The following is a 14,284-nucleotide window of genomic DNA, read 5'->3' on the forward strand; positions in this document are numbered from 1 at the left end:
TTTGCATGGCCGTCGTCCCAAAAGCATGGTGGTGGTAGCATCATGATCTGGGGCTGCATGAGTGCGTTTGGTGCTGGGGAGCTGCGCTTCATTGAGGAAAACATGGATTCCAACATGTACTATAACATTCTGAAGCAGAACATGATGCCCTTCCTTCAGTTTTCCAACATGATAACGACCCCAAACACCGCCAAGATGACAACTGCCCTGAAGGTAATTGTGTGGCCAAGTATGTCTCCAGACCTGAACCCTATTGAGCGGAAAGTGGAGAACCACCATGTGTCTAACATCCAGCAGCTCCGTGATGTCATTATGAAGAAGTGGAAGAGGATCCCAGAAACAACCTGTGCAGCTCTGGTGAATTCCATGCAGGAGGATTAAGGGAATGTTAGATAACAATGGTGCTCACACAAAATATTGACACTTTGGACACAGTTTTGACACGTTCACTCAATTTTGTTGCCTGACAAAAATTGCTATATGTTAAGTTATTTTCAGAGGATAGTAAATCTAAACTGCTATACAAGCAGCACATATACTACTCTAAAATACATCCAAGTTTCATTTCTATAGTATAGTACCTTGAGAAAATATACTAATATGGTTGCTGAAATGTTAGGGGTGCCCACCACTACTTCCAGTGGATTAAATGTCTGAATTCACTCACTGGCTTTCATTCACTTATTTAGTGGGCTATATTAGTGGAATGATGTACAACAGTGAATATTAGAAAATATCTCACCATTGAATAGAACTATTGAACAGTCTGAATTTAGTATTCCAGAAAGCAAAGTAATAAAAGAGATATAAATTATTGGACCAAAAAACAGTACACAGAATCTTGTAGATTACAATCTGCAACTAGACGGATGTACTGTTACTTCCTCTACAGTCAGAAATCTGGGTGTTATATTAGACAGCAACTTGTCTTTTGAAAATCATATTTCCCATGTTACAAAAAAACGCATTCTTCCATCTTAGAAACATTGCCAAGCTACGAAACATGTTATATGTTTCTGATGTAGAAAAGCTAGTTCATGCATTCATGACCTCTAGACTGGACAATTGTAATGCACTTCTAGGTGCTTGTCCTGCTTTGTCAATAAACAAGCTACAGGTAGTCCAAAATGCAGCAGCTAGAATTCTTACCAGGTCAAGAAAATATGATCATATTACCCCAATTTTACAGTCTCTGTACTGGCTACCTATTAAGTTCTGTATCAGTTACAAATTATCATTACTTACCTATAAGGCCCTTTATGGTTTAACTCCTGCGTACATAACTAACCTTCTACCACGTAAAAATCCATCACGCACCCTAAGGTCACAAAACGCTGGACTTTAGGTAGTTCCTAGGATAGCTAAGTCCACTAAAGGAGGTAGAGCTTTTTCGCATTTGGATCCCAAACTCTGGGGATAGCCTTCCTGATAATGTCCGGGCTTCAGACACACTCTCTCTGTTTAAATCTAGATTAAAAATGCATCTCTTTCGCCAAGCATTCAAATAATGTATATCTTAAATTGTGACTGCAGTCGTATCTGATCAAATGCGCATTCTTATTCTTTAGCTTGAGTTAAACAAATTAATTTTACTTTGTTGGAACAACAGCTACGCTAATGATGTCTCTATTTGTTTCTCTGTCTCCAGTCTGGACCCAGAACACCTGAGAAGAGATGATGCTGACCCTCAGAAGATCTCAGATGATGCTAACCCTGAATCAACAAACAGAACTAACAAATATTGCTACAAGTGTGACTGCATCATATAATAACTGCTGTTAATAGTGTTCGTCTGGCTGACTACGTTTTTCTGAAAAATCCTGTCATATGCGCACAAACTGACAGTCACCACTTATAAGCTACTACTAAATATTGTAGAAACGTAATTTTATGTAAAGTTGCTTTTAGTGATTTGCATTGTAAAAAGCGCTATAAAAATAAACTTGAATTGGAAAACTTGAATTGAAAAAGACTATCAACAACATCAAATTCAAGCTGATCTCAAGTTGAAAAATAGAAAGAGAATTACATTTCAAGAAACAGAAATAAGAACTCCATTAAATCTCTTTAGCTATGAAGGAGCAACCACTGAGCAATAGCATTGTCCCCTGGCTGCTTCCCCAAATGTGTTTTTAAAATGTTCTTCTCTCCTAAATCACGTTAATTATATCCCTACAAAGCCTTCAGCTCTCCAAATACCTGTCGGCATGATGAAACAGCTTAGCAATTCCCACAAAATTTCAAAGCAATTACAGACTCACACTCCTTTAAACCAAGAAGTGCAGCTTCACAGAAAGTGTTAAAGGAGCGTTCCTTTACAAACACAAACAAGGACTCATTTAAGCCAGCAGTCTCTGCTCTCCTCATTAAGAGTTGCACTCAATTAAGCCTATTGGTGGGTGACGGCAAAATTACAGCAGTAAAATCTAACCTACTCTCATCTGTCCATACTGAAAGAAACACAGATCATGTAATGTATTGCAAATGCTGCTACATCTCTATTTAATGGCACTGCTGTGCAGCATCATTTGCCTCTCATACAAACATTTTACTGTCATTCGAGCTCCCCCTGCTGATCAAGAGCATAACTGCAGCTAGCAGATCAACCATCAACATCCATCTTTGTACCACATCCAGCTTGATTTTCTCCGCTCCATAACACACAACAATGTGCTCCTGCAGTTTTAATGCAGTCCATCTTTGCTATTTAGACGATGCTTTATTTTATTAATGCCGGCCACATGTTTTATGTTTGAAAGCACTGAATCATTTAACATAAACTTGGAACTTTGCCATCCATTGGAAAGGAAAATCTGATATATTAAAAAAAGCAGCTGAGTCTGTAAAAGATTATTACTTTATTATTAGAATGCCCTGAATAGGTCATATACTGACAAGATTTAACATAAAAACCTATTATTTGTTTCAGGCTTGAAGTTGCTTTCGAGATTTGCTGTGACTTTTCAGGACACATCTCTGCGTAATTGAATATAAAATGCATCACAGCAGATGCAAAGTGTAAAGACTGCATTCAAAAATGATTTAATTAGCAATGCTTGTCCTCGGAGAAGAACATGCAGTGAATCTCAGGTTAACATCTGCAATGGAGATAACAGTGACTAAGCGATGCATATAATTAAATTCCACCCAATTAATGAGATTTTTGCTGTGAAGGAACACAGTGTCATTGTCAGTCCAATTTAGTGCTGAAGTCTAAAGAGTTTCTGTTATTTTTGTATTAATATCTTTCGTCATGTTTGGGGATTCTATTTTTATAGAATGTATTTTTAATCTGCACTTTTATGATTCTTCCTTTGCATTGAGTTTAAGCAAAGGAAGATAAAAGGTAAGCAAATGTGGAATGAACTTGACAGTTTGTAGACACTATAGAGCTTTACTGCCTGAATCAAATGATTTCCACTTTCATCCGTGATCCACTTCCAGGTTTCTGAAAATAAAAATGTGCAGCAAGGAGTCATAGTAAGGTATTGCAGCAAAGACAACAAATATTTATTTTCCAATATTGAAAAAATTCGGTAAGCAGAAAACAATATTATGTGAATCTATTTTATTTAGTTTTGTGCATCAGACCAAAACTGACATGGAAAAAAATATATTAATTGAGAGCACAGTCTCTGTACCAGCAATTTTATTAATGATGCTAAGCTGTGTTCAAATATGCTGGAAATAGGTGTGAAAATATATGGCTCCTTAGATGCTGGTCAGTTATAAAACGATGTGTTAAATTAATGTCTCCAATCTCAAGACAAATCGAGCTAACGTTCAAGAAACTGGCAATTGTCCAAGTACACAGTTCATGTGCATCTTAAAGTCGTCCAATAGATCAGCATGCTCGTGTTAAAATTCAGGCCTCATGCTCTCTCTCAGTCGTGTCTTGATTTATAATGCTTAAGGACTCAATTAAAACGCTAATGGCTATTACGATTGCTCACTTTGCATTTAAATGTTCTTCTCGGGTCATTCTGTCTCTCACCTTCAACCTGTCATCACTATCCATTATGGAGCCCATAGTAAAATACATCAGTCCCAAGTAAAATGTTACTATTCATTGATCAAATATGGTATGAGCTAGTCAGTGTAAAAGTTTATTAGTCAGTGTGAAAAAAAAAAGAAAAACAGCTCTGCAGATGATTGATTTTTGTTGCTGTTGAAAGCATCAGTTATTTTGAATCAAAAACTGCTGAAATTTACATAAGTTACATAATATTATTGAATAATATCAAATATATTATTAGTATCAGGTTTTAAGTAAATGTAAATTATATGCTAAAAAATTCTTATTGTGTAGATAGATAGATAGATAGATAGATAGATAGATAGATAGATAGATAGATAGATAGATAGATAGGCTAATAAGTAATAATATAACTATACCGTTGTTTGGCAAAGTACAGTTTTTTTAAACTATACATTTTGAAAGGATGAAACATAAGATGTAATTCTGTCAAAACAAATATGGAAATTATACATTGTTTTAAAATCAAACTTTTAAAAGGAAGGACAAGTGTTTATTTTACAACAAACAAGGCCACTGGACCTTAAAGAAATGTTTCTCTCCTAAACTAAGCTAGTCTGCAAAACATCTCCAATAATTGAAGTCCTAAGCACAACATTTCCGTTTAATAAAAGCTACTGCCTTTGCAGTGTTCTTCAACTTCCTTTAATGAACTAATTATCCAGTAATGACTTCATTGACCATTTTAAACCCGTTTCTTCATCCTTTCCCGCTGGGTTTTTAACTAGCTGATTGATCAAAATATTTTCCGCTCTCTCTCTCTCTCTGATTAGTGGAATGCAAAGCTTTTATTTTTAATACCATCCCATCTGCTGTAATGATGTTGCAAAGTTAGGCAGTCAATTAGCCTCTGCCAGGATGCAATTAGACTGATGGGATGCCATGTTTACTGAAATGTATGCTAAGATGATGAAATCGGCCACTGACATTTGAACTGACTTTGGGGGCAGATGGCTGGATTGTGACTGGTGTACGGATGGTAGGAACTGACGTAGATTCCGGAAGCGATCCGGAAATGGAGAATGATAGGATTGAGGAAGATAGTGGGTTGCAGAAACATCCAGACGAGGAGTAGGCTTGGGCCTGGCGTAATGAAGCTTGTTTGGAACATCCTTAGTTTGCAACGTAGAAGAGCGTGATCAGTGTCACAATCTGCTGAATGCAGTGATCGGCAGTGTGATACTTCCTTCAAATGCTCACGCTTCACCAAAACATGGTCAAGTTGGTGCCAGCGCTTAGAACGTGGATGACGCCAGGTGACCTTGGAGGAGCTTGAGCCCTGAAAGAATGAGGAGGGGACACAAAGTTTGTGGGTGCTACAAAGTACCAGTAAGCGCTGACCGTTGTCATTCATGTTGCCATATCCATGGTTTCCCAGAATGTTAGGCCATGCACTAGAGTTAGCACCAACTCGGGCATTAAAGTCACTAAGGATCATCAGTGTTCATTTGAGGGGGTCTTCTGAACAATGGCGCTAAGTTGATTGTGGAATGATTCCTTTTACATCTAGATCAGAAGTAGTGTTGGGGCATAAGTGGCTATGATTGTAAATGGGCCACAGTATGTGTGCAGGCGCAGTAAGGAGAGACGTGAGGAGATGGGCACAGGTTTTTCCACTGAGGACAGTAGCTTGTTTTGAATTGCAATGACAACACCATGCATTGCTCTGTCATCGTCTGGGTATCCGTTCCTGAATAAAGTATAGTTTTTTTCCAGGACAGATCCAACACCGGTCAGCCAGGTTTCACTCAGGGCAGCGATGGAGATGTTAAGTCGGAGTAGTTCTGCATCAATTAGAGCTGATTTATGAGGTGAGATGCAGTCCGTGTCAGAACTAACGGCAAGAGAACGCACATTCCAGCATGTGAAGGAAGTGTACACGACAGTTGGATGACGACCAGGTCGCGCCGTACACGCGAACCTTGCCGAGCAACGACAGCTCTCTTAAGGACAGAGTGCTCCCGAGTTGCCAGTCGTGGAGGCTGAATGTTAGACATCATAATGGAGAGATAAGATGCTCATAGTAGAGAGCGACAAGGCAAAATAAGTGAAAGCATGCATGCCCAGGTCAAACTTCCACCTCTGGACTCAATGCTTACAGATTCCAATGGAACACAGGTGTGTGACGGTTGGTGTAGTTATGAGTTGCCCCGCAGTGACCAACTGACTAGTTCTATTGCCTCGTGACCATTGGTGAGATGCTGTGATGCAGGTGCTGTGATAGCAAACGCACTCTGATACTCAGCATACCAGCCCCTGCTGCCGGACTAGCAGGGTGGACTGGATTTTGTCTGGTCTCTCGCCTTTGACCTGTCTGGCTTGCTTGAAGCTACCAGGGGTACAAGGCCCCTGCCAGCTTAGCTCTCAGGGTCATTGGGACTCACAAGCTGTTCCGCCACGACAAGGCACCAGTCCATGGAACAGGGTACAGAGTACATATACAGAAAATAATAGATAAATGTAAAAAAGTGATAAATATAATGAAATGTCTAGCTGGAGCTGAATGGGGAGCATATCGGCAATCACTCAAAAGTATTATTATGTGGCACTAATTGGAGCAAATTTAGATTATGGTAGCATGGTGTATAGTTCTGCCTAAAACCGAAAAAACTCAACTTGCTAAGATTGAGGCAATTCAGAATCAAGCATTAAGGATATGTTGTGGAGCAATAAGATCATCACCAGTGTCATCACTTAACATTGAGACGGAAGTAATGCCACTAGGAATGAGAAGGATTAAGTTAAGAATGAGATACTGGGCAAACATAAAAGGTCAATCTGAAAATCATCCAGTTAAGAATGTTTTAAGTGACTGTTGGGAAAATAACCATAAAAAACTAACAAGTTTTGGATGGTTTATTAATGGGGAAGCAAGAGACATGGGGATTAGTGATGTTAATATTGCCACCATTGTGGTTCTGCCAGCAATTCCTCCTTGGTTTTTACCCATGCCTTCTATTGGTATCCAGTAACACAAAGACAAACATAATGCAGAGAATATCCTGGATAGCGTAATGGTACAAGATTACATAGATCATGTATATTATAGTGCCATCCAGATATATACTGATGGCTCAAAAGAACCAGATTCTGGTACAACATCTGCAGCAGTATTTATACCTCAATTTAAAGTCAACATTTTGGAAAGAACATCAAATCACATTTCAGTATTTACATCAGAATTAATAGCAATTATATTAGCATTACAGTGGGTTGAAGAAGTTCAGCCAATCATATCAGTTATATGCACAGACTCTCTATCTGCAATTGAAAGTCTTGCAAGTGGTATTTCTTTATAGCTAGACAGGACTTAATAAATGAAATATTACAAAGTCTTTTTAGAACCAGACAATTGGGAATCATTATTCATTTTCTTTGGATACCAGCTCATATGGGGATGGCAGGAACGAAGAGGTGGATAGTTTAGCCAAACAGGCCATAAGATGTACAGAAGTTGATGGAGAAGTTGATGAAGAAATGGCAGAAGGAGTGGGACAGTGGAAATAAGGGTTGACATTTATACAACATTTAAGGAAGAGTTGGTTTAGAAAGAAGAAACATTGGAATAAGAGGAAGGAGGTTTTAATTTCAAGAATGCGCATCGGCCATTGTCTATTAAATCAAAGTATGGTCAAGATTGGAAACACGAGACTGGGTATTGTGACAAATGTAGTTCAGAAAATATGGAAACAGTAGTAGAACATGTATTATTAAAATGTGAGGCTTGTGCATGAGAAAGATTTTAATTGTTTCAGGCATTAAGAGAAATGGGAATGGAAGTTTTTTTTATCCAATCACTATTAGGTAATGGTAAAAAGCAATTTAAAATATATGAAGAATTATTTCATTTCTTAGAAAACACTCATTTAATTAACAGAATTTAGGTCACTACTACCATAACGTTATCCACAATCCAATCCAGTAGGTGGCGGGAATGCACCATTTCAGTTTGTTTTGCCAACCGCCATTAAACTGAAAAGAAGAAGAAGAAGAAGAAGAAGTGGACCTCACCACTGCTGTCTGCATACAGTCTGATTGGTGATATTTTTAGTGATGGTTCTGCATGCACATTACAATGCTGAAAATGGCAATTAGACACAAGACCAAAGAAAAATGGTTCATCCCGATAAGTCAGTGACAATTATTTTGTTTTTCTTTAACAAGTTTATTCACATGCATTAATGCTTCGAAGGTACAGTACGCTACATCCTAAGATACAAAAACTTAAAGGTAGCTAATATTTGTATAATTTTCATATTAGTACATTTTAAAAGGATACCGCCCCAGTGACAGTTTTGCAGGCTACCTTTTTTTCTAAGAGTGTAAATTTCTCAAATTATTTTCGCTTTCAATATAAGTGACCGGTTTGACAACTTAATTAATCAATGAACTGAATGCTGCCCAACCTTTACTGTCTGCTTTTAAGTAAATGCACTTCCTTGTTTTCAATCACTTGCAGAGATGCTGACCACGGTTACTTTCTCACTGCTTTTGAACGCATTTGCCAGTGTTTTATCGGCAGGTAAGTCAGTGCTTTTTGATACACTGTGACTTACATTAAATAAATATTGTTTTTAACGTTTCCTACAATGTGCTTTCCAACGAGGTTTTGATAAGCGTGGTGTTTGCAGACACTGTATGAATGGTTTTACTGAGGTCGAAAGCAATAAGGAAATAGTTGAGCATAAACGCAAATTTACATTATGTGAAATTCAGACTGGCTGAAGTGCAATGCGGCGAGGCAGGGTCGATGTAGTTATGGTTGTTGTTGTTCTTTTAAGCGAATGAATGAGCTGAGGACCGATGCATGGGCTGATTATAAGCGTTTGGAATGATCCTGTGATTTCACTGAGAGCAGAACATGGCTTGCTTCAAGTGCCAGATAGCAGAAAAGTAAAAATAATAATTGTCTTGGTTTTATAAGTGTCAGCAAAACGCGCACTATTTGCTTACATAGGACTACTGGAATGTTTTCACACCATGTCACGCGGGGTTGTTGTGTGCATCACGTGTTGACGTATTAGCGTCATGACGTAAAGACATGACCAAGGAGCAAGAGCAACACATTTTGTGGGAGAATACAAAATTGATGTTTTGTTCGTTTCAAAAGGCCACTCAACTCAATGGGACAATGTAAAAAAATATTATTATCTGTATTAGTTATTTTGTACAGTAAATGTTCTTTTAAATAAGAAAATATTTAGTTTACTCGTGTCCACAAAAATTCAGTCAACGATTTTTTTAACCAACCACCCCCTGAAGAAAATTATCATAAAACTTTGTGATCATGAGATGTTATTTTCTTCTGGGGCTGGCATTTTGAACACGTTATGGTAAATGTCCTATTTATTTTTCGGTATTTGTCAAGGATTATTTACAATTGCCCATAAACTATGCTGTGGGGACATTTTTATGGTTTACAATATTTTCATAATTCAAAATGATGAAAAATAATTTTGTATGCTGTATTTCAATCAAATAAATTTAACTGAAGGTATTCAAAATGTAATCAATTTAACAACTTGCTATGATTCAGTGCAGATTTTCTTTCTGCTCTTTGCTCACTATATATAGATATATGATATTCTCTAGATTAATGTTTCCACAATATTTCGAGTTCAACATGCCATTTTCATCACAACTCAGTGACTTATGTATCATCTGGAGTTCCGTGATTTTTCTGTAAATACAATTTCACTATGACAGGCATGTGCTTTGAACTTGTAATTACAATATTTTTGACTCCACCTGAAAGATAGGTCTATTTGGCTACATGCTAAAGGTTTCTGTCCTGTGGTCATGGCATTAGAATAGTGTGGAAAAACACTTTTATCTAAATGTTGGAATGTATAACTGAAATATATATTTAAAGGATTGGTGGATGTGAATGATACATAATTCATTCCTGAAAATGTGCTGAATGAAGGACCCAATACGAAGGCTGCCTTCTAAGCATCCTTCAAATTAAGATGGCCTTCGATGGCACTTAATGATGTGGCAGCTAAGGTCTACAGCCGGATACATCCTTCAAGCACCTGGATTGTTTGAGATGAACTATTTTTTCAAGTCACATGAATCGGTAGGACTTCACCATCACTACAAACAATCATATCAAAAAACTTAATCTCATTTCCTTGTTTTCCCAGCAGAAGTGTTTCGGTTCTCTTCTTATTATGGGAATCACATGGTTCTGCAGAGGGCCCCAGCCAAAGCAGTGGTGTGGGGATTTGGAAAGAACGGTGCCAAGGTTGTGTTGTCATTGTCAGGATTTCAAGAAGAATTCTCTACTACTGTTATCAATGGTAAGTATCATTTACACAAATTATATTATCCGGTGAAGCATGCTTTAAAGGAAGAGTTCATCCAACAATGTATATTCTGTTTATTTACTTGGACTCTCGTCAATTCAAACCTAGGTTCTTCTGTGGAAAAGTGATCATTTAATTAATATCCAGTTGAAACAATTCAATACAATAACAGTGCATTCTGACTTTAATGTCTCACAGGTATTTGGCGCACCACTCTCAAACCTGTGGAGGCTAGTGGTAGACCGTACAACTTAACTGCATCTCAGAATATAACTAATAGCTCAATCACACTCACAGATGTGCTATTTGGAGACATCTGGTTATGTAGCGGACAAAGTAACATGGCATTCACTGTTGGTCAAGTAAGTGAATATATCTCTTAACTCAAAGTCTTTGATATGCTTATCCCTCTGTCTTCATATGTGATGTAATACACATGAATGTCACTTGTTCTTAAAAAGGTGAATAATGCAACAGAGGAGTTGGCCTTGGCTTCTGAGTTCCCAAATGTGAGGATCTTCCAGGCTGCCTTGGTGCAGAGTGGTGAGGAACTAATTGATCTGGCAGGAGTGGAAGTTCCTTGGTCCCTACCAACACCAGGTATGGAAAATGGTCTGGAACACAAGCTAATGAGATATTTGTTGCATTCCTGTTTTTTGTTAAGGGTGATGTCCAACTAGTATTTGTCTCTAGAGGAAAGTGTGTTGTTGTTGCTCTTTATTCTTATTTCCTGAAGAAATAAACAGCTGTTCTTGTTGTCTTTTTGTGTTCATTGTTGAAGAATTGCTTGGAGGAAAGAAATTCAGCCATTTTTCTGCAGTTTGCTGGCTCTTTGGTCGCTATCTCTACAAAACACTAAATTATCCGATAGGGCTAGTACACTCAAGTTGGGGAGGCACACCTGTGGAGGCCTGGTCATCCCCAAGGGCACTTCACAAATGTGGACTGGAGAACAGGTACAATGCCAGAACATAATACTTTATGATGTTCTGTATAAAGATGCCATTTTTAATATTACATTGAATTGCTTCTGGTTTTGCATGTTTAACTTCTGTACCTGAATATCCTGCACTGTTCCCCTTAGTGTTTTACATGTACAAAGTTACTTGGAGGGTGCCTTTGTTAAATGGAACAGTACAGTGCTCTGGAATGCCATGATTCATCCATTACTCAACATGACCATAACAGGAGCCATATGGTACCAAGGTATTAATTCTCAGGTGAAGAATTCCAGCAAAATATATCAAGTATAACATGCAAAGACTTGCTATTTTTACTTTGCTTTTTATCTCAGGTGAAGCTAATGCAAACTGTAACCGGGATAAATACAACTGCTCTTTCCCTGTGATGATTGACGACTGGAGGATGGCTTTCCATGAAGGCTCAGGTGGTCAGACTCCACTAGACTTCCCGTTTGGATTTGTACAGGTGCCACTGAGTAGACAGAAATATATCTTAACAATACTTTTGAAAAGACCCATGTATCATCAGTACTCAAACATCAAATTGTACTTCCATATCATCTCTAGCTAAGCACATATCGCAAAAACGATTCAAAAGATGGGTTCAGAGAAATACGCTGGCATCAGACCGCAGACTATGGCTATGCCCCTAATGAGCGCATGAAGAACACCTTTATGGCTGTTGCTATTGACGTACCTGATGATAAGTCCCCCTATGGGAGGTGAGGAGGAGCACAAACTGGGGTTAAAGTGTTATTCAAATAGTTTAATGGAAGTGCTGAACTCTAACATGCTGATTTGCTTGTTTTGTTTGGGGGGTGGTATAATAGTATCCACCCGGAGGATAAACAGGATGTGGCATACAGACTTGTGCTTGGAGCAAGAGCTGTCGCTTATGGGCAAAATGTATCTTTCCAAGGACCTTTCCCTACTCATGCCGTGCTCGAACAGAATTTAACTCACATTTTGTTCCATCAAGGAATCGTCAGTGCCACTACCAATGATCGCTTTTTTGAGGTAAGATGAGCTTCTTCACATACGTTCATTCAATTTGAAAATTATGATTTTAAAAATATATACATTCAGTCGAGGGTAGTTTAAAATGAGAATGCTCCTTCTGAACTGACCTTGACTAACTGCTAATGTTTTCATTTGTATCTTTTTTTTTTTACCATAGATATGCTGCTCTGAGGATAAGACGTGTGAATCCGATAATAAATGGTTTTCTGTTGACATTGTAAAACATGGCTCTGATGATGTCTATGTATCTACAAATCGCTGTCCATATGCTTATATTACTGCAGTGCGTTATCTTTGGACAGACTGGCCTTGTAAATTTAAAGCCTGCCCTATCTACAGCTCTGATAGACTCTTACCTGCACCACCATTCATCCTGGCCATCGGAAAACAGTGACCTACAATAGCATACTGAAACATCAAGTTTAGAAAATGTCTCTTAATGTCAAATAGCAGTGGTCTCAATCCTGGTCCTGGGGGCCCACTGCACATTTGGTATGCCTCTATTATCTGACACACTCAGTTTGGTTGATAAAGCTCTCTGCTGATGACTCGATGATCTGAATCAAGTGTGTAAGGAAGACATACAAAATATGGGTCTTTAGGACCAGGATTAAAGACCACTGCCATTATATAGGATGAAAAATAATTATATGAATGTGTAAAATGTAAAAAATGTATATTGAGAGAATGCACTTCTGTAAATCTATTTGAGTGACGATCTAAATATGTTTGTAATTTGCACTCTTTAATGGGAGAGCTGTTTTCCACCAACTTCCACCCCAATTTAATCAGTTTGCACTTTAAAGTGGGGAAAATATTTATTTGATTTGGTAGGAGATCAAATACTTATTTCACTCACTGAGATTCAAATCAGTCTCTAAACATTAAGGGTTTTTTCAGAATTTTTTGTATGGTATTCTGTCTCTTATCTGTTAAAATAATTTACAGAGCCTTCATTTCTTTGCAATTGGGTAAACTTACAAAATCAGCAAGGGGTCAAATAAATATTTCCCCCACTGTAGACTTAAGGGGTTAAAACTGAGGTAATTTTTCCTTCACTGTAATGAATGTAGAGTTTAAAGAAAATCATGTTTAGATATCATATAACACATTCCACATTTTCCTGAATCAACTGTATTGGACATTTGTAAAATTGTTTTGTTTCATTTTGTTTCATTAAATTACTCTATTAGTACTAATATTAGGCTAATTTTCAAAGTTATGCTGTGAAGGTTTTACGTTCACATAAAATGAATAACATGATACAGTTTTATTCTCGTTGTTCAGTTATGTCCAGAACCGATTATCTTTTTCTACCGGTCATCTTTTGTATTCATAGGCTTATGAAGTCTGACAAGCAGCATAAAACAGTACTTTATGTGTAATTTTGGTTAATTTTTAGTCTTCGAACAGACTACATGTGATGTGTTTAAAATGTTCTGCTTGCCAAGTTAATTTTCTGTTACATAACCGTGGGATTTGTCCCTTGGCCTTTACCAAATATATAAAAATGTTGAATTTTTTTAAACGTGCCAGTATCGCCATCTAATGGCCAGTTCATTAAAACGTTTTTTTTTTTAAGTTCAGCATATTAAACAGAAAGAAGTTGACACTTGCTTTAAAGTGCTGACATATCACATATATTTCTTTTTTTATTAAAAGTTATTTGTTTTGTTTTTTATAAAAACAGTGTACCAGGCATCATGATGTTATGTTCTGTAATCGCATTGGCAAGCAGTGGCAAGTGAAACCTTAGCTTTTAGGCAAAGTCCAAGACAAATCTCATATTACAGCACAACACATACATTTATGAGTCAATCTTTAATTCATTTTGCTCTTTTTTTTCCCTGTACATTCTGCCATTGTGCCATATTTTATGAGGTATAGTGGTAGGCATTATACTTTATATAGGCTAATAAAGTTCCATTTGTTAATATTAGTTAACTAGCCGACATGAA

General features: G+C 37.5%; 1 protein-coding gene across 8 annotated transcripts; it reads left to right on the plus strand.

Moving 5' to 3' along the window:
- The first annotated feature begins 8,027 nt into the window (after nt 1-8,027).
- siae (sialic acid acetylesterase) lies at nt 8,028-13,854 on the plus strand. Of its 8 annotated transcripts, none has more exons than XM_026287654.1 (11): nt 8,028-8,266; nt 8,496-8,558; nt 10,183-10,338; nt 10,543-10,706; nt 10,806-10,944; nt 11,126-11,300; nt 11,429-11,550; nt 11,639-11,772; nt 11,874-12,028; nt 12,137-12,323; nt 12,484-13,854. In XM_026287654.1, exons 1-11 carry the CDS (start codon nt 8,218-8,220, stop codon nt 12,718-12,720), a joined length of 1,581 nt encoding a protein of 526 aa, XP_026143439.1. In that variant the 5' UTR covers nt 8,028-8,217; the 3' UTR covers nt 12,721-13,854. The 8 variants fall into 8 exon arrangements, with proteins under 8 accessions (XP_026143439.1, XP_026143440.1, XP_026143441.1 ...); XM_026287655.1 differs by having other exon boundaries at nt 10,186-10,338; XM_026287656.1 differs by having other exon boundaries at nt 8,028-8,228.
- The last annotated feature ends 430 nt before the right edge of the window (nt 13,855-14,284 follow it).

This window comes from Carassius auratus, chromosome 18 (genome assembly GCF_003368295.1).
Source record: "Carassius auratus strain Wakin chromosome 18, ASM336829v1, whole genome shotgun sequence".
Lineage (NCBI taxonomy): Eukaryota > Metazoa > Chordata > Actinopteri > Cypriniformes > Cyprinidae > Carassius > Carassius auratus.

Coding starts and splice junctions, on each gene's coding strand:
- siae (XM_026287652.1), top strand. CDS start 8,100: ATGCACATTACAATGCTGAAAATGGCAATTAGACACAAGACCAAAGAA. Junction 11,301..11,428: donor AAATGTGGACTGGAGAACAG/GTACAATGCCAG, acceptor TGTTCCCCTTAG/TGTTTTACATGTACAAAGTT. Junction 12,324..12,483: donor CCAATGATCGCTTTTTTGAG/GTAAGATGAGCT, acceptor TTTTTACCATAG/ATATGCTGCTCTGAGGATAA.